Source organism: Sphaerodactylus townsendi, linkage group LG01 (genome assembly GCF_021028975.2).
Source record: "Sphaerodactylus townsendi isolate TG3544 linkage group LG01, MPM_Stown_v2.3, whole genome shotgun sequence".
Lineage (NCBI taxonomy): Eukaryota > Metazoa > Chordata > Lepidosauria > Squamata > Sphaerodactylidae > Sphaerodactylus > Sphaerodactylus townsendi.
Window position 1 is genome coordinate 133404199 of NC_059425.1, and position 26687 is coordinate 133430885.

The 26687-nt window shown below is 40.4% G+C and overlaps 1 protein-coding gene across 4 annotated transcripts in view; it reads left to right on the top strand.

The window, feature by feature from the left end:
* The first annotated feature begins 5231 nt into the window (after window positions 1-5231).
* MAP3K7 (mitogen-activated protein kinase kinase kinase 7) overlaps window positions 5232-26687 on the top strand; it is a 37132-nt gene continuing 15676 nt past the window's right edge. Inside the window, exons 1-13 of one of the 4 annotated variants that reach the window (XM_048494269.1) lie at window positions 5232-5944; window positions 8643-8753; window positions 10358-10423; window positions 10773-10818; window positions 11612-11750; window positions 12390-12514; window positions 13245-13373; window positions 14373-14503; window positions 14983-15064; window positions 16234-16385; window positions 17174-17333; window positions 19951-20031; window positions 24157-24224. In XM_048494269.1, the coding sequence (XP_048350226.1) occupies window positions 5855-5944; window positions 8643-8753; window positions 10358-10423; window positions 10773-10818; window positions 11612-11750; window positions 12390-12514; window positions 13245-13373; window positions 14373-14503; window positions 14983-15064; window positions 16234-16385; window positions 17174-17333; window positions 19951-20031; window positions 24157-24224 (1380 nt within the window). In that variant the 5' untranslated portion in view covers window positions 5232-5854. The remainder of the gene's footprint in view (window positions 5945-8642; window positions 8754-10357; window positions 10424-10772; window positions 10819-11611; window positions 11751-12389; window positions 12515-13244; window positions 13374-14372; window positions 14504-14982; window positions 15065-16233; window positions 16386-17173; window positions 17334-19950; window positions 20032-24156; window positions 24225-26687) is intronic. The other 3 variants (XM_048494279.1, XM_048494296.1, XM_048494288.1) reach the window with 3 other exon arrangements.

Sequence of the window (26687 nt, forward strand, 5' to 3'; positions counted from 1 at the left end):
ACAACATCTTCACAGATTTCTTGGGCTTGAATCACAATTCATGATGTGGCAACTCAGTTGGTTCAAACCAATTATCTCTTTCTCAGTGTGAAGCAAGCTGCTGAAATTTCTGTTCAATCTCCCAAAATGATTTTCTACTCACACAGCCAACAGAACACATTTCCAAGTAGTTAGTGACCCATTTGAGGCTATTTTTTAAAGAGCTTAGCACCCAATGGCTTTGATTGTGACTATTATATTGAGGGAAGGGTATGAGAATCGGCACATTTCATTCACTGAAGACTTGTGGACACTTGTTTTTATGATGAGATATGAACCCCGTTCTTTTTAAAAAAAACTTTCATTATTTACAGCCCCTGCCCTTTCACTTTTCAATTAAAAGGATGTCACATGGATTATAAGAAACAGTTATTTACAGTACCCACTGAGAATAGGGGATGAGGTCCTGAACATGAATTTATAAAGGTAATTTGCCCCTCAAAATTTGTCTATCCAAATAATTTTGTTGACTCAAAAAACCCTAGCTTTTCTAAACTTTCGCTGAATATAACTCATACTAGCAATAAAATCCAATGTGCAGAAAAAAATACAAACTAGCAAACTAATCCTCCCAGGGCATGAGACGTAGATGGGGCACATCTACAGGAAATGTCAACTAGTGCAAACACTAAAATTGCACCCCTCCAAACATCCCAGTTTTGCCAAAGAGGAGCAGTAGAAAGCTCTCCCCATCTTCATTGGCACACCCCCACCCCCGATCCCAGCTTTGCAAAGAGAAGAGAGTCAGCAGGGTGCCTCTGAAGATGGGGAGCCAGTTGTGTGAAAAAATGTAATGGCCTCTAGCAAGTGGGAACCCCACAAGTGGAGACACCAGAGGACATTACCCCCAGCTTTTTTCTTCTGTTCTCCCCTTTCTTCTCTGCCTATCAATCCGCCCTGCCATCTCCTCTCTTTATTAATTAATTAATTGATTTGATTTGATTTGATTTATAAACCGCCCTCCCCCAAGGGGCTCAGGGCGGTGGACAACAATAATATAAATACAACTTTAATGTAAATACAACTTTACAAATTTCTGATCCCCTACCCCAGCTCTCTCTTTCTGCCCCACTACCCCAGCTTTATTTTAACTTTCATCCCTGCTAGCCCAGCTCTCTTTTTCTCAGTCTTTCTGCCCCCCTCAGAGGCATATCTTGGGGAGCAGGGGGTCTTGTGACCCAGGCACCACTTTTAAAGTTCTCATGGGGGTGCATTTCAGCCATTCTCCCCCCAATCTCCCACACAGAACCAGCCAGGAGCAAGAAGCAGGGCCCACCAGCAGTGCAGCAGCCCAACCAGTCCTCTTGGCCAAGTCAACAAGCAGGGCCCTGCAAGGAGCAGGAGTAGCGCTGGCAGGCAGTGGGTCATGCTGTTGCAGCAGTAAAGGTGCCTGCCCATTGGCCCAGCAGGTGCACATGTGACCAACAAGCCCAGCCAGAGTCCTCCCAAGTCAGGCCCAGGAAGCAATCATATTTGATTTCAAAAGAGGGACCTTAACAAAAATGTTGAATTAGTCTGGGGGAAGCTGAAAGGGAAAAATAAGAGTCAAATCCCTCAGCAATGACTGGCAGCTATTTTAAACAACGCTAACTCAGATAGAATACATATCTCAAGTTAGTAAAGGTACCATCATGTCTAAAAGGATGCCAGTATGGCTGACAACCCATGTCAAAGACACTAAAAAGACTTCCCTTAAAACAGTGGTTCTCAACCTTCCTAATTCCACGACCCTTTAATACAGTTCCTCATGTTGGGGTGACCCCCAACCCTAACATTTATCCATTTTACAGATGGAGAACACTGATGCAGAGAGTCTTAGGCGACCCCTGTGAAAGGGTCGTTCGACCCCCAAAGGGGTCCCGAATCCCAGGTTGAGAACCACTGCAGGCTTAAAATGTGGAAAGGATGCACCAAGACAAACATTCTTCAATTAGATTAGGAGATGAAGCCAAGAAAGTGATTGGTGACAAAATAATGTAAAAGACTTTAGGGTAGTTTATAGTGCAGCATGCAAGTAACCATAATTTCACACACATACCTCTACAAAATTGCACCAGAAGCAGAAATGTTTGTAGCTCCTTGCTAGCTTTCTGCACAGCCATCAGAAAACACAGCTCTGTCTGGGAATAAAACTTTGCTGAAGGGAAGTATAGGGGTTTTCATTGACAAGTTACAAAATAGCAGGGAAATTGTCTACAGTGGAATCAGGATGCATGGTGAGGGTGGAGGTGTTGTGGGGCTGGTGAGTCTATTCAGGACTTAGAATTGAATCTGAAAGTGTTGCAGACTAAGCTTTAGGTCCAAAAATGGCTAAATCCACAAAACAAAAATGGCTAAATCCACAAAACAAATCCACAAAACAAACCACTTTCCTTAAGCCCCACGCTACTCTCCTCAGTAGCGCGGGGTCCCCCGACACTCCCCATGACAGGGGCGTCGACAGCGCAGCCGCCCCGATGCTGCCGCTGTCGCGCCCCCTCAGCGCGCGGCATCCCTGGCAATCTTGTAAACGGCGCCTTTTGATGACCCAGCGCCGGGTCGTGGGGATGCCCGGGCCAGGGATGCTGCGTGCTGAGAGCAGCACACAGCATGGGGGCAATCCTCGAGAGTGGGGAAACGCCCAGTATCTCCAGCTCTTACAGCATGGAAGCAGAAAAACAACTCCACCTTCTTGCACATACATACTGCTGCCTTTCTGCTGTTCCCAAAAGGGGAATGCAAGGGAGAAAAGGACTGCTACCTTTGACTGACTGAAATTCAAATAGATGCTTCTCCCAGTTAGTACTGGAAGAAAGCATCTCCTGAAGCTTTTAAAGGCACATAATCTTCCACTGTACGCAGTGGGGGTGCAGGGGGAAATGCCACACGTATTTTTTCTTCCCTCTCTGCCCCGTGCATGCTACTGCTAATGAACAGGGGATGTAAACAGAGGTTCACCATCTTCCTGACCCTTACCTAGCTGAGAAAAACAGCCTCAGCCAGTGAAACTTTATTTTTAAAAAAATTAATTGATTTTCCACAATATATTTGACAAAATAGAATTAGAAAGGATACTACTATGAACAGGGGATTTCAAACTTCCGACTCTGCCTCGCGAGCCGCGAAATGGCTCTTTCTCTTGTAACGGTGCGGCTCCCCACCTTACCCTTCCTGGGGAGAGTGGGGAAATTCCCACTTTGCAAAGAGGGGAGAAAAGGCGACGCGGGTGCACTGCGTGCGGGTGGAAGGGTGGCCGCAGGCTTCGGTCTGCATCTGACTGCTCTGGAGGCGTTTGGCCTGCTGCGGCGAGCTTCTGCAGCCGATCTTCCCTCCAACCATGGTGGGAAGAGGCTGCAAGCTACGCGCAGAGGTCCTAGAAGCGCTTCTGTCCGGTCGCTTGGGAGAATTAGCGTGGGAAGGGTGGGTGGCCTGGGCGCCGGTCTTCCCTCTGCCCTGTCCCCTCGGCTGCTCTGGGGGGGCTGCTATTCTCAGCCGCGCGGGCGGCGTTTCTGAGCCCTGCCTTCCTCCATGCCATGGTGGGAAGCTGCAGAAGCTGCCGCCACTGGCCGAGCAGGCCAAACGCCTCCAGAGCAGCCGGGGCAGGGCAGGCGCAAGGCAGCTCATGGCTGCTGACACCGCTGGGGCCACCTGGGAGGGAGGGAGGGAGGAGGGGTGGCCTGGGCGCCAGCCTCAGCCCAGCTGCCGTTTGGCTCAGCTGTCGCCCGGGGGCAGCGGCGGCTTCTGCAGCCTCTTTCCCGCCATGGCAGAGCTGGGGAACTCTCAGCTCTGCCATGGAGGGAAGGCGGGCTGCAGAAGCTGCCGCCGCCGTCGAGTAGGCCAAACGCCCTCCAGAGCAGCCGGGGGCAGGGCAGGTACAAAGCAGCCTTCATGGCTGCAATCATGCGTGGGGGGGGCGACCTGGGAGGGAGGGAGGGGGTGGCCTGGGCGCCGGTCTCCCTGCCCTGTCCTGGGCTGGTCTGGAGGGGGTTTGGCCCGCCCAAGGGGCAGCGGCGGCTTCTGCAGCCTCTTTCCCGCCATGGCAGTGCTGGGGAACTCTCAGCTCTGCCATGGAGGGAAGGCGGGCTGCAGAAGCTGCCGCTGCCGTCAAGTAGGCCAAACACCCCCCAGAGCAGCCGGGGGCAGGGCAGGTGCAAGGCAGCCTTCATGGCTGCGATCGTGCGTGGGGGGGGGTGTTCACCCGCCGTTTGGGAGGGAGGGAGGGGGTGGCCTGAGTGCTGGTTTCCCTGCCCTGTCCCGGGCTGCTCTGGCGGGCGTTTGGCCCGCCCGATGGGCAGCGGCGGCTTCTGCAGCATTTTTCCCGCCATGGCAGAGCTGGGGAACTCTCAGCTCTGCCATGGAGGGGAGGAGGGCTGCAGAAGCCGCCGCTGCCAGTCGAGCAGGCCAAACACCCCCAGAGCACCCAGGGACAGGGCTGGCGCAAGGCAGCCTTTTTGGCTGGGATCCGTGTGTGGGGGGGTGTCCGTCCGCTGTTTGGGAGGGGAGGGGGTCGCGTGGTTTTTTTGTTAATTTTTAGTTATTTTCTTTTAAAAGTTCAAAATGTTAAAAATGTGTTCTTTACATAAATAAAAAATATTTTTCTCTGTAGCACTTCGTGGATTTCATAAGCAACACACTATAATTGTTTTATATACAAAGAGTAAAGGTAAATAACCAAAATACACAGTGTTATCTTCATTTTAAATGTCAAAAAGTATTTGTGGCTCTATGTGTTTTCTTTTCCGTGGAAAATGGGTCCAAATGGCTCTTTGAGCGTAAAAGGTTCCCTACCCCTGCTATAGAACATATAGGAACTGAACAGAGAAGTCGCCTACCCCAAACTGTATTAATTAATCATTATATAATGGATCCCGATAATGACATTCTAATATTGCCAGAGAAACCATCACGGAATCTTTAAATCACTGTTTTCCATCCGCCACCAACAAAACATCTTTACTGGTTAGTCTGTAATATTATTAATCATTATCAAATTATTAATCCTCCAGTTGTTGTTTTTATTTTACACGAGCCATTCAGCTTCACGTAAAAAGTAAAGTTCCCATTGCTCATCCAATTCACATTTTGCCCGTCTGTGGACAAGATTGGTGAGTTAGCCTGTGAAACTTTCCGTGGAGGGCTCTGCCACCCGCTCCCCGCGGCGGCCTCTGGGAGGCGGCAAAGAAGGAGAGCGGCACCCGGCTGGGGAGCCCCGGAAAGAGGGAGGCAGCCAAGGGCGGAAGGGAAGAGGAGGAGCGGCGGCTGCTACTACGGCTACTGCTTGTGCCAGCCAGGCCATGGCCGTGCTTGGGCTGCCTCAGTAGCTGCTGCCGTCCAAAAAGCAGGGCGAGAAGGAGCCCCCCGGGGAGAGTCTCCCGACTTTTCTTGGCGGTGGCTCCCAATGCCAGCCGCGGCCAGGGCCACTGCTTTGCCCGAGGCTGGGCTCTGAGCGGCTCTTCCCCGTCCCGCTCATTCAGCCCCTCTCTCTCTCTCTTGCTGCCTACACAACTCCCAGGCTCGGATCGAGGAGAGGCCGCGGCCTGCAAGCGCCGGGAAGGCAGCGATGTCGAGTCAGCCCCCCGCGCACCGGGCTTCCAGGCGGACCCGCTGAAGCCCAGGCGGAAGAGCCTCGTATGAGGCCTTTCCGCGGCTCAGGGGGTGACCCCGCCAGGCCCTCCTTCTCCTGTGGCTGTTAAGCACCGGGGGGGGGGGCTCGGAGGAACAGCTTGGCGCGAGGAGCCCCCCGCCTCAGGTTCACTCCCATATTCTCGCTCCGCTCCGGGTCTTCCTTTTTTTTGTCCGCCCCGCGCTACACGCATCCTCCGTTGCAAGTGAAGGGATGACTGCTGCCAGCTCCGCTGACATGATCGAAACCTCTCCAGTGCTCAACTTCGAAGAAATTGACTACAAGGAGATTGAAGTGGAAGAGGTGAGTCCTGAACTCGTGGGGACCCAGGCGATTCCGGGGGGGGGGGAGGGGTCAGGGAAGGGTGACCTGGCAGTACGAGCCTAAACGTATTGATTCAGAAGACTTCCCTCCCTCTTGCTCTTGTGAAATTTAATCCCCATAGGATTGTAAAAGTGGTGGCCTCAGGTAAAACGCCAAGGGTGCCGTGGATGTCCTACCCTAAGGATCATTTTTGAAGAGGTGCTGAGGTTGATAGCTACTTGGAAGCTGTTTTGTCTCTCCCGTTACCTACAATGTGTTTGTACTTATTCATTGGTCTGAGAAGGGCTCTTAGGATATAATTAAAGCTTGACTTTAAAAAATCAAGATACTGTTGCTAAATCCTATTGAGCCTTAAATCACATTAAGGTCTTGTACCTTGCAGGAAATTTCAGTCCACTCACACAACAAACTACCTCCCATTTAATGGAAAAATCAATGTATTGGAAGGTTCAGAACTTTTCAGCGTAAATATATATATATTTTCTTTTTTTAAGTTGCCACAGAGAAGGGGTTGCATCTTGGGACCAAGTGGATATAGGTGAGCTAGGTTATGGTTCCCATAGAAGCTTTAAGACTTCTTCATGCCCTCATGGGCAAGAATGCTCTTTGTCTAAATTATTTCACGCCACCATCCTGCTTTTATATACACACAAGGAAGCTGATTAACTGCAGCTTTCCAGTATCTGTGGTGAAGTGCACTTGACTTCTCACACATGGTAATGTACATGGAGTGAGTTTCACACTCAAAAAAGATAAAAACATAAGCCATGAAGTTGCTCTGGATTAATCTAGTATCTATTATTGTCAATCACTTTATCCATTAGTGAAGAGAGACGGTAGGTACTGTGGCTGTTGATTTACACAACTATGTACAGTGGAACCTCGGCTTTCATTGCCTTCGGTTTTCATCGGTTTTGGTTTTCATCAATTTTTTCAGTGAAAATTTTGTCTCGGTTTTCATCAATTTGCAGTAAGGTGCAGGGGTTTGTGGAGAAAAATCACCCGGACAAAGCTGTTGCAGGCCGTGTCTGCAACTTGTTTAATGACAACGTCTTGCCCCATTTCAGACAAATCTTAAAGAGGCATCAGAAACAGACCTCTTTGGACAGCTTTCTGTTGCGACATTGGTCCACTGGCTCTGAAGCTGGTCCTAGTGTTATTGTTTGTTGCTGCTTTCAGCATTAAACACTATGTTTATTCACCAAAAATGTCTTTTTGGTATGTTTTTTTGGAGTGCCTAGAACGGATTAATTGGATTTACATTGATTCCTGTGGAAAAGTTTGCCTCGATTTTCATCGGTTTTGGTTTTCATTGATTCTTTTTGGACGGATTACCAACAAAAACCGAGGTTCCACTGTATATCTAGAAAGCAGTTTACTTTGCCATCACAGAGGTTTCTGGGGCACTTTTCCATTAAAGTGGTATAAGTTAACTGGTTGAGAAGTTCTGTCAGATTTTTACAAAGCAGAACCAAAAGTTTTGCATTGGGGTAAGTATCTGAGCAACTTGATCAAAGAAAATCCTGGGTGCCATTTTTGGCTTTACAGTTTTGTTCATTCTGACACTTGTCCTGTATGTTTACTTGCAGTTATTTCTATTAGGCAGATATAAATGAGACAGAGGATAGCATCTTCCTTGTGGTACTTGAAACCTCACTTTCCTAAGGCTAGGAGGAAAATAATTCATATCCACTCTGTCACTGTGTTTGGTTTCCATAGCCAATGACAATGTTTGAGGTTTAAAAGACTACAACAAATTCTACTTTATTCAGTACAACTAATGCTGGATTTCTAAGGTCATATCTGTCTCCGTATAGATGGCTTGTACCATTTTATAGAGTTAGGAAAAAATAGTATTTTAATCGTGTGGCATAGCATGTTATAAAAATAAGTATACATAATATTATAAAGTATCTGCATTCAGTCAGGGCATCCAGTCAGGGAAACTCCTGTATTTGTTTCTTGGCCAAAAGTTCTTCTGTGAGAATGGTGTGTGGTTAACACAATAGATTGAGGAAATTTTTGAGCATAAATGTGGTCTTTGTCATCACACAATTACTGGAGTTATGTGTTTTCCGACATTATGCAGAGGCATTTGATGCCTGTTAGACATAGGTTCTAAATTGTTCTAATTGAATATATTCCTTAACTCAGTAATTGACTTACCATACATAATCTACATGTGGTATCACTTCCCTTGTATTGTTTTCTGATGTTACCAAGAAACACAGAATTGGACAGTGCAAGTAGGAACATGGAGAAAGTTTAGTCCAACTCTTGAGGTGTCCCTAATACATCCCTTTAATTTCACCAAAATAAGTGAGTGGTTCCTGTGGACAAAGGTGATATATTTATAAGTAGGATATTTATTATTTAAAATGATGGTTTCCATTTTTCCAGATTCAAAACCTATCCATGTCCTCTACAACTCATTGAGTTGAAATCCTATGGCAAAAAAATTGACTTGTGAGAGGAAAGGGAAGAGCCAGAGATGTGACCTCATTAAGGGTGGTGGTCTATGTTCAGTTTAGTAGATTGCAAGTTGTACAAGCCTGTGTTAGAACCTTAAAAGTGTAATTTTACTGTTTACTTCTTAAAACAATCATAAAATAAGGTTTTGAGTCGATGTAGTTTGTAGTGAAATATTTATTTCAAAGTTATGCTTGTGTTGATCCAGGTTGTTGGAAGAGGAGCGTTTGGAGTGGTATGCAAAGCAAAATGGCGAGGAAAAGATGTGGCCATTAAACAAATAGAAAGTGAATCGGAACGAAAAGCCTTCATTGTAGAGGTATAGTTTTGCTTCAGATTTTTTAAAAATGCTGGCAAATTTCCTGTTTGACAGAATAATAGTATTTATGTTTTATGGCAGTTTTTAGTAGTACCTTACCATTCTTTTGTTGTTGGTGGTGGTGGTTTTCTTAAATTATATATTAGAAACAATTTGATGGAATTGTTGGTGGACTAGGATCTGAGAGTTCTACCTAGAATCTCTGTTGTTGGTTAACCTTGGTCTTGTCACATTCATCCTAACTGATCACATTTGTTGTTAGAACAAAATGGGGAAGGAAGAAGTAGGCATGCTACCCTGAATTCCTTAGATGAAGGGTGGGCTGAAAATGCAATAGCTATATCCTTGATCTGTAAAGAGAGCCCATACCATTGTGTAAAATTCAGTAAACAAAATATAATTCTTCGCTCAGGGCTACTTTGTAGTTTAAAGGGTTGCTTTTTACTGGTACTTACTTGTACTTACAAGTTTTCCTGATTTGATTTTGAAACTCTTCAGACCACTCTGAGTATAGCTCACATGAATCCATGCCATAATAACATCAATATTAGTGGATCTGCCCTTGAAATCAATCCAGAGGCTCCACTTGGTATAGAATACTGCAGCTTATTAGGAGCTAGACAGGGCATGCCCATTACACCCAATCCTCCATCGCTCCATTGGCTGCTCTTCAGCTACTGGGTTCAGTTTAAGGTACTGACTATCCTGTACGGAACCCTGCATGGCCCTGAACTTTCATATGTTCAGGGCTGCCTCTCTTCCTGGGTTCTAGCACAACAGTTCCTCTCGTGTTCCAGACCTTCTGTAGTGCCACTGTGCAAGCAGGCAAGATCAGCAACTGCCTGTATATGTGTTTTCTCAGTTTCAGCCCCCACCTTGTGGAATGGCCTGCCTGACAAAGTCAAGAAGGCTCCCACAGTTATGTCATTCTGCAAGTTATGGAAAACACAGTTGTTCATGAAAGCTTTTCTGTAAAGGCAATATGGCTGTACTATAATTCAGCAAGGCACTTCATAAAGGAGAAGGGACTGCTAAGCCACTGTGTATAAGACATGCCAGTTTGCCGCACATTCTTAATTTAATATTTACTTACATTTCCCTAACCTTATCCTCGTACATTTTTTTCTTAGATGTTTCCTCATATTGTTTGTTTGCAGTTCTGTGCAAAGTCAGATGTAGCAAAAAAAAAATGACTGGTCTTGCTAATTAGACACTATTTTTTTGGTCACCAAAGTCTTCCTCTGGCATGCCTAGAAATTTTAGGGTGAAGGTCAATCTCTTGCTTCATATCATTGTGGATATCAAGGGTCACTGTGGCAGTGTACCACTGAAAGTTGCCCTTGAAGAGGGAAGGCACAATGGCCATAGGTTTAGTCCTTTTTATTAAAGGTCATAATTGCATGAGATGTTATGCATGTGTCTCAGAAGCACCTAAATGCTGGGTTGTGACTATTTTTCCAGACTCATATAAATTACTATATAGTATCATACCAATTTTTTTTACCTTTTTAGAATAGATTATAATCCTCTATGGAAATAAAATAAGAAACAGACTGTTATATCCAAGTATTGGGCCTTTAATATTCTGATTTTCATTATTCCAGCTTCGGCAGTTGTCACGTGTGAACCATCATAATATTGTCAAGTTATATGGAGCTTGTTTGAATCCAGTAAGTTGACCTTTTTCAGATGTTGAGATCACAGTATGATTTTGGCTTTGAGACTTGGTCATGAGCAGTCTGTTGATTTTTACCAGTACTGTTTACATTAGAGATTTGAATTTTTTTTTAAGTAATTTTCTGGGGGAACTCCCACACTCCTCAAATTACAATATGTATGAGTTAAGCTCTATTTGAAAATAACAGCACTTTGCAGTCAGAGGTGCTTAATAGCAAACGTTATACAGCCCTTCTATTTTGGCTATATTTGTGTAGCATGTTACCTGTGAACATTTTTTTTAAAGGGAAGTATGTATTACATGCATGTTTTTAGCACTTAAAAAACTCTCTCTTCACTTAGGTATGTCTTGTTATGGAATATGCTGAGGGAGGCTCTCTCTATAATGGTGAGTATCTTTTCCCAAAGCATGAGGCTGCATTTATTTAGTAAAATGTTAAGTCACCCCAGTGTGTCTGCCCATTGCTGTCTGCAAAATTTACAGATTTGTTCTCTAAAATCTGCCTTGTAAAATCAGTGCTAATGTGTGGCAGATACTAGTGTTCAAGTGTAAGGTTATGCTAAGTATTCTGGTTATAGTTATGAAATTATTTTGGCTGATAAGCCCTTCTAGCTGACCAGTGAACTAAGTTGAGGTGTTCTATGTGTGATTGTTTCCCCACGAGCACACATTTCACAGTTAAGTTATCTTTGATCATGTTTCCATAAAGCTGCAGAAATATTACTGACTAGCTGGATTGCAAATATCGGTTGAATTGTACTAATGGTAAGCAACAGTTTGTCTCTTTACCACAATCACTGACTCGTTCATAGACCCTGAGTGTCATTTTTCAGTTCCTAATACTTTGGAAACATATATATTCTCAGAAGAAAGTAAACTTTCTAATATCCCTTAAGTGGTACACTTTATGAGATCACAGATCTTATTTTTGTGTCTGATGTTTCTAGTTATTGCTCGTTTACACTGAAAACAAATTGAGTGCAATTTTGTTACTTGGATTGCAGTTCAGTTGGCTTCATGTGGACTTAGATGACTTTCCAATTCAGAAGGCCTTTAGACTGGCTAAAACAAAAAAATGGTTCTGTTACATATGTCACATATTGCTGACCAAAGTAATGTTGCCGTTTTATTTATTGCAATGTGCAATAAAGTTCTTTTTAGTTGTACCTTTGTTTTCCAGTCCTACATGGTGCGGAGCCTCTGCCTTACTACACTGCCGCACATGCAATGAGTTGGTGCTTACAGTGTTCACAAGGAGTGGCATATCTTCACAGCATGAAACCGAAGGCTCTTATTCACAGGGACTTAAAACCACCAAAGTACGTTTTCAGCGATTATATAAACCTCTTTCTTAAAAACTGTGTGTCACATTCTACAGTGACAAAGAAATTGAAGCAAGTTGTTACATATTCCACACATTGCTCACAAAAGTCATGTTGCCATGGTTTTATTTATTGTAATGTGCAATAAAGTTTTTTTTTAGTTTGTACCTTTGTTTTCCAGTCCTACATTGTTTGAGCTTCTGCCTTACTAAACTGCTGCACATGCAATGAATGCAAAGCAGACAGACAAAAAAGAAGCAAGTTGGGTTATGTTCATGTTAGGTTAATTTTCCGTATCTCTCATGAAGTTAAATAGGGCAATGTAAAGGGTGGTAATAAGCAAAGCTGGGGTATCAGAGAGCAGCCTGGTCCCTCCAAATCCTGAAGGGTGTAAGGCACTGAAGAGTATGAGGGTGCTTCATGTTTGGCCAATAGAATATCGTTAATTATGCATATTATTTAATTATTTTTATCTGTTCATAGACAGTTAAACATTGAAGTATGTTCATTAGGAGGAATAAATATGCTAGTATATCCCTTTCAAAATGTTTGTATGAGCAAATGTTCTGATATTAAGTCTGAATTAAATTAGATGGCTGTTTTAAATCTGCTAAACTATTTTTTTTTCTTTGACAGTTTGCTCTTGGTGGCAGGGGGGACGGTTTTAAAAATCTGTGACTTTGGTACAGCTTGTGATATTCAGACACATATGACCAATAACAAGGGAAGTGCTGCTTGGATGGCACCAGAAGTATTTGAAGGTAACAAAGTAATTATGAAATTTAGTACAGTATATTACTCTGCATTATACAAGCATTATTTTCATGATTATAGTAAATTCTGTGTGGAATTTTGCTTTGAAGAATAAATATAGTCAGGCAAAGGATGCTTTCTAATGTACTTAGAATTATACCTTTTTATTCTTTTAAAATATAAATCTGAGATGAGATTTGTGATACCCAGGACTAATGCCTTCTCAGTGGTTCATCTGTAGCTGTATAACTTCATGTATTTGAGGCTTACCTGTTGTCTGTGTTCAGGTACCAGATAGTAGAAGAGCCTGGGTTTTTTGCTTTTTTCCCCCTTCCTGATCATCATATTACCTACCAAATTGCTCTATTCCCTCATATTTGTTTCAAAGATTGAAATTGCTGCAATGCATTTGGGGTTTTATATTTTAATTGTTGCTGGGGATTAGTTGCAATACTTCTATTTAACTATTTAAATAACGTGATCATAGTTTATAATGGTTATGTTTAATGCATTTGTAAACTTTTTTGTACGCTAGGAAAAATAAGGTATAAATGATGCAGCCATCAGGCTTACAAATTACCATTGAAAACTCTTTGGTGCAAAGTAAATCTGAGTTATGGAGACACCAGTAAACTTACCATCTCTAAAAAGTGGTGTTTCAAGTTCTGTTACTTTTAATATTCAGTGAATACAACAATAAAAAAAACCCCACACACTGTGTCCATATTCTTTTTTCAGGTAGTAATTACAGTGAAAAATGTGATGTGTTCAGCTGGGGTATTATTCTATGGGAAGTGATAACCCGGAGGAAACCTTTTGATGAGATTGGTGGTCCTGCTTTCCGAATCATGTGGGCAGTTCATAATGGTAAGTTGAAGTTTTATGATACCATATGTAGCTAAGAAGTATTTCTGAATGTTCCCCCCCCCCCCCCCGCCTCCCCATACATATGGAATTCTTTTTTGTCATGAAAATGGGTGAGCAAGTACAAAGTAGAGATTATCCATCAGTGGAAGAAGGCATCATTAAAATGAGAGGATTTTGCTCTCTTCAAATACACAATTCTTTTTGGTGCTTACAAACAACACCCCTTCCCTTCCAATTTTCTACATGATTTGGAGAAAAACTGTATTTAAAAATATGTAGTATTTTTACATCTAGTTTATCTATCATTTTGCAGTATTCAAGAAATGATGATGAATTTATAATTTAGTATTTGGTACATATGCCAAAATATTCATAATTTTATGTGATATCCATCTTTAACTTGAACAATATATTCCCTCAGAAATGGCTTTATGGTGAATAATCGTTTGTAAATTAGCCAGGGTTTTAAAAAAGAAACACAGATTATTAGAAAACTTAAATTTCTGAATCCATTATAGAAAAGTAATCCTCTGCATGATGTTCGGTTTCTACTTCTATAGTATGATGAAGATGTGTCATTCTTGTGTCCTTCATTCATCGTCTGGGAAACTAATGTTTGAATATTTTACAGGAGTGCTTGAGGAGCGATTTGACAATCTAAAATATTTCATTGGGCATTTAGAGGATACATAATATTTTCCTCATGTTAAAGTGCCTGTACTATTCAGAATTTATTTGCCACTCCATAAACTGCCAATAATGCTACAACACAACCTTAAAAATGGGTAAAATAATTCCTATGTTCCCTCCTGTGAAATCTTTCAATATGCAGAAAATAAAATAGATGCAAGATTATAAAACCATTCTTGAGAGTAGCAGCATATGCTCCTCTAATTCAAAGAGTATCTGTTTAGTGAAGTTGAGAGTTTCTAACAGATTTTAGAAATGCATGCAACTCTTAGAACTATTTATATAATGTACTCTTTTTTTGGCTTATAGGTACTCGGCCACCTCTAATTAAAAATTTACCTAAACCTATTGAGAGCTTAATGACTCGTTGCTGGTCAAAAGATCCTTCACAACGGCCTTCCATGGAGGAAATTGTCAAAATAATGACACATTTGATGCAGGTATAACTTTTATTTTAGCTATGTCAGAATGCTATAATATACCCAAAATAGCTCGTAGAGGCCAAAGAGAAGGAATAAGAAATGTAAAGTACTGGGACAGGGTAGAAGACAAATGTGTGAAAGTAAAATTAAGTGAAGACAAAGTGAAAAATAATGGGGAGTTTTATATTTTCAGAAGATATTATAAAGAAGCATTAAAGTGAGAAAAGCCAAAGCGATTAAATAGCCACTTAGATCAGTGATATTGAGACTTTCTATTGAATTATTAGTACCAGTTAAAAAGGAGCTTGGTGGTGATTTTATGGAATTGAATTTCTCAGCTAGAGTTAGGAAAAAGAAAGGGCTCTTTTTAGTTGCATGGTATACCTCAGGTTTCTGGGACAACCTGTGTGGAAGACAGGGGCCATAATGTGCCATTTCTTACTTTGTCGTGCTCACTGGAATAAAATGTTTATTTTTCTACCTTTGCCTTTTTGCAGTACTTTCCCGGAGCTGATGAACCTCTACAATATCCTTGTCAATACTCTGATGAAGGACAAAGCAACTCTGCCACTAGCACAGGTATATATAGGGTTGGGAAATACCTGAAGATGTTGAGGGTGGGGCCTGGGGAGAGACTTTAGCAGTGTATACTGGCATAGAGTACACCCTCCAAAGAGTCAGTTTTCTCCAGGAGATCTGATCTTGGTCATCTGGAGATCAATTGTAATAGTGGGAGAGCTCCAGGTGCCGCCTGAAGGGTGGCAACCCTAGGTCTATATGTAGTTTGTTATGATGGTGCATAATTTAAAACACATGCTTTAGGGCCAGTCCTATTAGTCATTGTGCCAGAGAATAAGAAGCAAAGTGTGCTGTAAAAACATAACAATCTAACAATTGTTAAACGTAGTAGAGAGCAGCTTCGTCTTTGAAATAGCATGAAGGCAAGTTATTTCTTGTCAGACCACGTGTGTTTTCACTCTCAATAGAACAACCATTATGTTTCGTATTTGGAAATAAATTGGTAGCGTGAGGTTGTTACTAACTAGTAGCACTGAAAGAGCTTATGCCTTACACAAGAGGAAGGTTTAAATTACGGAACTAGAAAAGTTGTTTCAGCATTCAACAGGAGTGTTAATTTTCCCTTGTGTAGTTTCATTGTGATAATTTCATCAGCCTGCGGAATCCATTTTGCTTAGGGCTATTATTGTATTAATGTATTTATTGTTCTTAATGTATTTATTATTGCTGTTATTGTTTATTCTATTATAATGCTTATTGTTTTATTATGTTGATAGCTGCCCTGATCCCCTTGGGGATAGGGTGGGGTATAAATTAAAAATGAAATGAAATGAAATTATGAAATGCTGTTTTACAGTATATAAATCTTAAATGCATCTGCCTACCTGGTATTTATCATTAAAACTTTATCTTTTTAAATTTATTTATTTATTGTTTCAATTTTTATATCACCCAATCCCCGAAGGGCTCCGGGCGGTGAACAACATATTATAAACATAAAACAGGATGCAATGCATTTTCCAAATGCATTGTCTTTACGGGTGGTTTATTTTCATAGATTTTCAAACACTCAGATAATTCTACATTAACAAATATTTTAAAGCCACAATGCAGTCTAATGGGTATTTTTTAAACATTTTTAAAACCAAGAGGCAATAGGATGTAACAAATGACAAATAAAATTCATAGCTGCCTTTTCAAGAAAAGTAAGCTACTCTTGATATTTATAGGCTCATTCATGGATATGACTTCAACAAACACCAGTAACAAGAGTGATGCTAACATAGAACCAAATGATTTTCAAGGAACTACTACCAATGACACTATTAAACGTCTAGAATCAAAACTGGCCCAACAGATGAAAAATTCAGCAAAGCATTCGGTAAGAATGATAATATAATGTTGGTAAAGAAATTCACTTTATTTGTGCATTAGAAATCAAATCATAAGATATTCTGAGTCCTTAAATTATTGTAATGGTACAATCTTATGCAGAGTTACTTCAGTCTAAGGCCCCTTCCGCACACGCAAAATAATGCGTTTTCAAACCACTTTCACAACTGTTTGCAAGTGGATTTTGCTATTCCGCACAGCTTCAAAGAGCACTGAAAGCAGTTTGAAAGTGCATTATTCTGCATGTGCGGAATGAGCCTACGCTAATTAATTTAAGTAGATTTAGACTGGAGTAACAATATGTAGGATTGCAATGTAAAAACAGTTCAATTTCAATGTCTGAAACATCTACGAATACTAAGGGGTATCTCATGAAAGCTTGTGATGAAAGTATTGTGCATGTATTTGTAAAATCACGCACTCATGGTATTTTTAAGAATTGTGTTAGTAAACATTAAATTAAATCTGTATTCTGAGTAATTTATTACATGTGTGTGTGCACACGTACGGGCTAATAAGTGTCACCAAAGTGGCTAACTAAACATACATGATAACATCACGCTTTCGATCAACCAAGAAAACCACATCATGGAAACAATTAAAACCAGAGCTTAAAATGCATGCAAAAATATAAAAACAATTAAAGCATTGGGCAGATGTGAGAGATCACTGAGGGAATGCCAAATGAAACAAAATAAAGTTAAAAACCCAAAATTATCATTAAAAAATTCACCTGTTGCAGGAACGAAGTTTTTAATGGAAACTGTTTTTTAACAGGGAGAGCCTGGCCGCTTGAGTTTACCTCCATCTCGTGGTAGCAGCATGGAAAGTCTGTCAGATGGTCGCGGACGACAACAGTCTACCCTTGTTTCAGGAGAAGGCAAACGAATTAGTGCAGATATGTCTGAAATAGAAGCAAGAATTACTGCCACCACAGGTAAAAAACCTATTAAGTTTACAGTGAAAATAAGATGGAAGAAAGAAACATACTTCCACACAAATAAGTTTTTAGGTTTCATTTTTAAGAAAATCATAAGGAAATTGTAAGATCAGGTTACATCCAGAGGACTGAAAACAGAATGGGCTTTTCATGCCTGCCGCTGCGTACTACATAAATTCCATATGTCTGTGCTTCCAAAATGTACAAAAGTGTGTTACAACAGCAATGATTTGAAACCATCAGGGACTGCAGTCTGTGGACATTTTGCAGTAGCCAGAGTTTTCAGACCCTATGAGGAGAGACTTCGGGAGCTGGGTATGTTTAGTCTGGAGGAGAGAAGGTTGATATGATAGCCATGTTTGAAGGGATGTCATGTTAAAGATGGAACAAGCTTGTTTTCTGCTTCAGAGACTACAGCATGAAGTAGTGAATTCAAACTACAAGAAAAGATATCCCACCTAAACATTAGGAACAACTTCCTGACAGTAAGGGTTGTTTGACAGTGGAATATGCTGCCTCAGAGTGTGGTGGAATCTTCTTCTTTGGAGGGTTTTAAACAGAGGCTGGATGACCATCTGTTCAGAGTGCTTTGATTATGTATTCCTGCATGGCATGGGGTTGGACTGGACGGCCCTTGTGGTCTCTTCCAACTCTTTGAGATTCTTTAAGACCCTGAGCTGTTAATATGGTTAAGGCAGGATGCTTGGAGCATCTGACAGTGCTAATCCCTAATAGTGCAGCAGCTGGAGGAGATGTCTGAATGAAGTCAGAGTACCTGTTTCCCATCAGAAAAAATGTTTCTGTGGTGAATTCCTTCTTGCTGTAGTCAGGAAGTGGAAAGTGTACATTGATATTACTATTTCAGAAAAGAAGTTGTATTTTTGTGCCTTGCAGATAATTTTTCACATTTTACTAGTTGTGGGAAATACATGTGCTCTCTAAGAAATTGTTTGAATTGCTTAGTAAGCTTTTAGACCATTTACATATGTGTGATGAATGTGCAGAGCAAGGTTATAATCAGTTAGTTGTTCCTGGTCTAACTGAAGTTTTACTGTTCAGTCTATATATTACAGTCGATCCCTTTTATATTATGAAAAAGACTGTTATTTGCCACTGCTCAACAGGCCTTTTATTTATGAAACAACTTTGCTGTTGCTTATTTCTGATATATTAGCCAGATGCCTATTATGTTCTAATTCAAACATAACAGTTCCCTCAGAATTTTGTCACTGTTTGTATGTAGCAGTTAAATGACTAAAATTATTTTGTCACTCCTACCCCTTAATTAATAGAATTATTTATTATTAAAAGATATATCTGTCATAGGAAGAAATGCACCATGCATCTGTACTGGGACTGATTAAGGTTCTCTTTCATTTTATACCAGATTAGCTTCCTGATATCAGTAGAGTATATATAAAGTTTAGGGGCAATGTGTTATTCTTAGTGTTTGGTGAGGATATCTGTTTCATCTTCTGATTAAAGAACACTAATGAAAATGTCAAGTACAGAAATTAGTAAAAAATAATTCTGTTCAGGATAGGACTTCAGTAATTATGATGATGTACCTATGGTAGGAAATTTGCAAACACTGGTTTCTTTTATAGTGCCATTCATTTTGCTGCTGAGTAAATGAAAAGCTGTTGGGCCTTGAATAAATGGCATATTTAAGGACTGATTTGTTCCTTCTATTACTAGATAGCTGGAACATCAAATGTAACTTGTATACTCTTATGCAAGTAGTTGAGAATAGGCTTTTAAAGTAAGTTTGCTAAGGCGGCATTTTAAATCTGTTTTGGGTAGTTTCCTGGGTTCAGTTCACTTTGTCCATCTAACATCATAAACCAGAAATAGTTATTTTAGGAGGTTACACTGGTATTGGTTAAAATGAATTCCTGCAAAGCACCATATTGAAACAATTGTCCTGGAACAGCAATATATGCCGTATAAAGTATTCATAAAACAGTTCCTGCTAAGGAATTCAAGTGTGTTGATTCTGTACACTACCATCCTCCTCCTCATATTAGTAATGACCCTTGTAAAATTGTGCATTAAATATAACTACATTAAAATATATTTCTGTCAAATAGCTGAGTACTACCTTTAATCTCTTATTTTGTGTGACTGTGCTTGAGGTTGGTCAATCTGGTTTCTTCTCAAAATGGTGACAATTAAAGTTTCAGGAAAAGAGCAGGGAAAAAACCTTGGAATAGGGTAGTGTGTCACAATCAAAAGTTCATAAAGAAGTTCATCAGTTTTTGTAAAAGGGCTTTTTAGGGAACAGGCAGATCACAGCCCAGGGTATACACATTTTGTATGTCTCGTCTGCGAGATTTTGTTTTTCCTTTTTACCATTGTACTTGGTTTATATTTTCATTTCTAACTGTAACTAATTATGTTGTGCTGTTAACACCGGTAACACCAGTTCTGTGTTGCTTTTAATGAATGTTTTACTATTCTAAGCATGAATGGAAAGCTGCACAGTACATTCTGCATGACTTATTTTGCATGTACTGTGGTTTAACCAAATGAAGTAAAAAAGTGCAGTTCTGAATAATTTCTGTGTTGCCGTTGTAGTTGTTTGCATGTATTGTACGTGTGTATGTTTTTTCAGCCTTTTCCAAACCCAAACGAGGCCATCGTAAAACTGCTTCATTTGGCACCATTCTGGATGTCCCAGAGATCGCCATACCAGGTATCGCAGACCAGCTAAGTGGGTCCATGCTGGAATAACAATCAGATGTTTAAATACTTCTTGCTCCTGTTAGTGCCAAATAGCCAAATAATTTCATTATCTTGTTAGAAAAATGAGGAAATATTTTGTTCCAGATCTCCAGAATTCTAACAAACAAATATCCAACGCCAGAAGACAAACTCTTTTCTTAGGTCATATGTTGCACTTTTTATTAAACTGGAATTGTGTGGTGTGATTAAAAGCGATGTATGGAATAGATAAGATTATCCCCATGTGTCTGTAGATTTGTCATCCAAACAATACTAATGAAAACCTTTTGGCTACTTGAAATTTTTAGTCTAAAATCTGATATATTTTGTATTCAATCGCATCACAGAACTTTCACTGTATCTTGACTAAGGCCCCTTCCGCACACGCAAAATAATGCGTTTTCAAACCACTTTCACAACTGTTTGCAAGTGGATTTTGCCATTCCGCACAGCTTCAAAGAGCACTGAAAGCAGTTTGAAAGTACATTATTCTGCATGTGCGGAATGAGCCTAAAGGATGAAAATAGTGTTTTGTAGTGTGTTAAGTCATTGCAAAGGAGGCTTTGAAAAAAATTCTAAGGGGGCAAGATAAAAATGCCTGGTCTGTAACTTGCTCAGGATACAAGAGTAATCCTGCTTGCTGTTGCTCATGCAGTAAAGAATCACGAATGATAATGAGATTCAGAATTGTTTACATCCCTAGCAAAAGATAGCATCTCCGGTAACGTAAATGTTTCTAAAACAACGAAGAGTAATGCGGCCTTTGAAAGTGTGACAGCTGCATTGTCATTATTGAACTTTCGTAGGCTGGGTCATACCTCATGATAATAAAATATGAAGTTCTTAGACTTGAGCAGTATTGAGTCATCAGAGCTGAACAAATACATTTGAACAGCTGAAGTTCTGCTAAAAAAAGGTCAGTGACCATTTGTGGATTTGATTGGCATTGTAACTCTTAAGCCACAATCCGAATGTGACTTTAGATATTCAGTGCTATTATTAGGCTTGAAGAACATCAAGAGTAAGTTCCTCTGTAAGTGATTTCTGATGTTTTTTACCCTTGGACATACCGTAGTTTAGAAAATGTGAGGTGCATCTGATCTTACCTGATCTCAATAAGATGTTTAGATAGGCTTCATTGATTTTATTGGGGCTTAGATGCACCAAATATTTTCTGGCTTCCTTATGAGACATATTTATTTTAAATATTTAAAGACTCAATTATTTGGTTCCCAAATGTGGTGACAGCCAAATCTAAAACATTAAGAGCAGCACATCTAAAACCATGTCCAGAACACAAAATCAACAAATATAAAAATTTCTTCTATTAGACCAATGCCTACCTAAGAACTTCTGAATACCCTTCTAAAAAGCCTCTGCATAATCTGTCAACGCATCTTAGGAGTGCACTGCCTGGTATATGTTGTTAGTAGGCTGCTGAACTTCTCCAGTTCCCTTTAAGTTCTTGTTTTTCTTATATTTTTCTTTTTCTATGATAAACATCTTTGTTATATGTCACAAACTTTCAAGGAACCAAAATAATTTTGATTCTTTGCAATTGCCTTTTCCTCATTTTTATTTAGTATTAGACCATCACTGGGACTTGATGAAAGTCTGTGCACACTATCAGTAGCGTAGCCGGTTATTCTGTAGTATTTTAATGCTGTATTTTCCACCTTAAGGTAAAAACAAAGATATTTAAAAGTAGTTGTAAAAATATAGTATGGAAAATTTACAATTACAGTATGTACTTCTGTGGCTGGATTCAAAGTCATGTAGTCATTCTAATACTGGAGCAACAAGTATTTATTCTGCTTTTTGGCCACGTTTGAGCTGCTTGCTAAATGCCTGCAAGAATGAACAGCACTGAAAATGTGTTTGCCTAATAGCTTGCTTTTTGCCTTTGCTGCTGGTTAAAGGTTTCTGAATTTTTAAAGTTTGATCTCTGCAGTGCTGCTGAGTATAATCTTCCTGAATAAAAAAATTGATGTTTACTTCTGCCCTACACTAATTATTTTAACTTTTTGATGGCCATGAGACAGTGTTGTGGCCATGCATGTGCTAAGTTCTTTAGATTAACAAATGTTGCTAAACTGAAATCAGAATGAGTATTCCACATATTTTTTGCAAGTTTATTTCAGCTAAGCTTATTTTAGAGGGTACTGTTGGATAAAATGTGCACATAATAGTTACATCAGCCATGGCTGGATCATTGAGGGCCATGCTGAATTACTAGTCAGGAAGCAAGTTCCCCAACAGAATAAACATTGCTGTAACTGAACAATTGAGTTGAACCACTAAATTGTTGCCTTCCGTGAAAAAAACATTGGTGATTCTCAGATAATGTTCTTCCTTTATGGTGAGCTTTACATGTATAATGGAGCAAGTGAAGGACTGGTTGAGAACCTCTCTCTTTGTATCTTGAATAGCCAGAAATTCTGAATTCTGTTGCATGTCAGAATATCAGCAACAAAGTTGAGACTTAGATGCAAAATAACACAAAGAAGAAAATCTTGGGGAGAGGAGCGTGTCTTGGGCTCTTCTCTTCTACTGCTTCAGCCCTCTGCATCCCTGAAAATGTTCCTCCAGGAACTGTGGATAATCTGGTTAGAGCAGGGTTTGCATCCACCCTAAAGAGTACAGTCTCCTCTCAAATTTTGCTTACTTTCTAAAACTTTTAAATTACTTATTTTTCTGAGGTACTTTTGAAAAACTTACTAAATAAAATGCTTCTGTGAGAAACTGGTGAAGATGTCAGTGAACACACTACTTCTAATAGGTTCACTCCAGGAAAGACACTGGGTTGGATCCAGCCTGATGTTTCTATGGGTGCAAAGACCCTGGCCCCATCTTTTGGCAGGAATTCAAAATGCCTCCTGAAATCCTATTTGCTGGGGTCCCCCCTCTCCTGGAAGAGTAGGATTTCATATATCACTTTAGGCTGCTTTGGGAGGGAGAGTTGTGAAAGTTGCACTTTGCGTTTATGGAAATGTACTAGATCCAACCCACAATATTTACCAAAACAGCAGTCAATTGGTTCAAGAAGATCAGTCACTTTTACTAAGCCTTGAAAAAAAGGAAAACTGAAATTGAGACATTCATAAAAAAGCAAGGTGCATGGTACAAAGAGAATGATAAATCGAGGAACTTGGGCAGTTTATGCATGTGCTTGTCATTGTTGGAGTGTTTGCTATAAGTGCTTCTTCTGGTCTTGGGTTTTTTTTTTTTAAAGTTATGTAATGCAACCTTCAGAGCCTGAGAATTCTAAATATTTTGACAGCTGTTAATGGTAACACGTTAATGGTAACACGTGTTTCCCTTTGGATAGTTGAGCAGACTTCCCAGATTCAGTATCTTTTTTTAAAAAAACAATCATTGTAGTAAAAGAATACTCGAAGAAATTCTTCGCACCAAACTTCTTCTGTAAGAAGTTTCTTGCTTGACAGACTTGGAACTTTTATAGATGTGTGTTGTGTTCTTTCATATCGCATCAATAGTCAGTCATTTTTAAACTTAGAAGAAAACATTCTTACAAGGTCAGGACAAATGGGAATCAATGCTTAACAGAAAATTAGGACAATTACTACTTGAATACTATGCAGAGGTTGTGTTTGCTGTGCCAGGCAGGGAGGAACGGCTTTTTAAAAACAGTACTGCTGATTACCAATTTCACGGATCAGTGTAAAGAACAGAGATTGCTGACAGTATCCTGTCTTAGCAGCATTCTCTAGAGATCCCCATAACGTAACCTCCTTGAAATAGATGTCGTCATCAGTGCCAGCCCCCAAGCATTAAGCACATGTGACAGAGGATGGTGAAGGAAAGTGCAGAAGCTATTCATGGGGTAGGAGTGGTTATTGTATTAGGATATGCTTTCTGTTGACATGCCAGCGTGGGGGTTTTTTTTACTTAAAACTGTGCAGCTGTCCCTCTGCTTTCCCCCTCCTACCCATATACAAACACACACACACACTCTCTCTCTCTCTCTCCCCCTCCCTCCCGGATCCATACAAATTCCAAGCTGTTTCTACCACAGTCACACCCGTCTTACTTTGTTTGAAGGCATTTCAGCATTTTTTTCCCCTTCCCTTGTCAGCAGGCAACGGACAACAGAGGCGCAGATCCATTCAGGACCTCAGCATTGCTGGAACAGAATCCAACCAGGTAAGAATCTCTCCCCTTTTGTAACTCCTAAAGTGTTTTGAGCAACATTTTCATCATTCATTGATGCTCCTCGTTTTATAAATAGCTTGGATGATGTATTAACTACTCAAATGGGGGTTTCCCAAAATTAAAGTTTTAATGCATATGCATGAAATATTTGTGGAAGTGGATAGGAAATTTAATGTTTTTGTCGCACTATATTGCATTAGCGAGAAGAATCTCATTCTGCAGTCTTGAGTGCCTGCCGTTTTTCCTGCCTTTGGCCTTTTTGCAATTTCAGTAAACTTTGACACTGGGCACGCATCTGGGAGCAGTTCCAGATTTGTTTTAGGTATTTGCAATGCTAGTCTTATCCCTTGCTTATTAGAGCCATCATCCTATTGATTGCATTGATCTACATTGTGTAACACACCTTGAGTCCCCGTGAGAAAGGTGGATTATAAATAATATAAATAAACAACATTGGGTTAGGTGGAAATTAATTCGAAGTAAGCCCATTCATAGGCTACAGATTTTATTAACGCTACCCTTTCGAAATATTTATTAAATGTCAATTACACCTAGAGGAGTATATCTGCCAGAGTGATAAATTAAACTTCTCAGGCCAGCTATATGATGATTGGGCTTGGCTTGATTGGGGGTGGGGGGAGGCACAGTTTACTTCCTTGGTGGCTAATTAACAACTTCATACCTTAGTATTAATTTTTTCTGCACTGAAACATTTTCCCAAAAGTTGTTTAGTAAATTTAGCTGCCAAAACATAGCACACATTTGCAATTGTCGAGATTTTCACGTCACTATCTAAAGTGGTATTTTTGAGAATTACGGGTGTATAAAAATCATAATATTAGCACCCAGATTATGATTCTCAAGAGAAGTGTTGGAAAGAGAAAAAACAGTGGTCTCAAATTTTGTATCTCTCTGAAACAACAATTTGGATTTCTCTGACTCTTGCCTCAGAATTCTACTTGTTTGTATAAAATGACCTCTCAATTGGCAAATCTTTTTTTAAATGTTTATATATGGCTAATATATAAATCTAAATCACAGTAGCCTATATTTGCTTGGAGGTCCTGTGAGACCTCTTTCACAACACGTAGTGGTTCTGCAGAGAATATTTCAGCACTGCTCTTGATTCAGATCAACAGATACCAGGAAATTAAATCAGATACTTCCCTTTGTCCTTCAGGCAATTCTCATGTTGCAGTTTTAACTCCTTTCAGATGCTAAGAGGCTGATTCCATAGCTATTCCAGCAGCAGACTCTAAAGCACAGTAATTGCTATGCAAGCATGAATCAGAAAGTGGAGCTAAAACTTCACAGAGTAACTCTATGGCCACCCACTAGTCCCACATGCTGCTTGTTACCCAAGAATAGAAGGCACCAATCCACATGCAACAGGAGTTCAGTTATAACAAAATCACTCCTCCACGTACAAGTGAAAACTGGCTTCCAGGAAAAGCCCACAGTTTTCCCCATGAGATGTTCTGACAAAGAGGATTAAGAAAGAATTCTCCTGGGTCAGAGGAGTCAATGTCATGAAGTAGACGCTGGCTTCGTGGGAAGCATCACTCTAATGAAAAAAGAAGTTTGGGTTTGGATTCAACCTGTAGATAATGGATATGTCTCCAAGGCAAAGCCTGCAGTTTGGATGTTCTGGTAACTGTACATTTAGATAGAAAGGCAGCGTTAGAAGAAGTTAAGCTGCCTGTTCCACAGAGCAATACCCTACATATTGAAAAAGGCAGAATGGTCAGTTCATTTGGAACATCCCATAATTCCGGCCAATAACAGAAGTCCTTCACTCCTATTCTCATGTTATATAAATCTATATCAGAGGTGAAAAAGCCACAAGGGTAGCATACAAAAGTTCCTAGGTTGCATTCTTTGTTCAGGCCCTGTGGAAAAGAAGTCAAGAAGAACAAGATGTGTGCAGTTCAGTTCATAGTTAACCATGGCCTTATTCATGTAGCTGATGTATTCCTGCTTAATATGCCTTGTATGTTGCTTAGTGTCCAATGCTCAATCAAGTTCTAGCTGTCCCTCACTCTGACTCCCTCCCAACTATGGTAAGCTGGCTTCAGTCAGGCTCCTATTCCAGCTCTTGGAGTTAGAGTCAGAACTTTGCTGATGTGAGGTTCTGAGTGACCTTTTTATTTGAGTTTGAATTGCCTGTGCAGTTGTAACAGAACAACTTGAAGAGCTGAACTGGCAATTTGGCTTAGCTAATACCAAGCAAGTCTGCCCATCTATTTGGTTTTGTACCTTCAGGTCTCTTTTCCTGTTTTTTTCTTCAGTACTTTTAGTCCTGGTTTATGGTTGCTTTTTATTGTAGGTAGTTCTCCTTAGCCAGTTTTATCATGCTAACTTATCAGAGCTAACTGGTAGAAGGGGAATCCTACATGAGCAGAGGGTATGTCCCTTTGGAGCTCAGATGGTTGAACTGATTATATATTGTTTGTT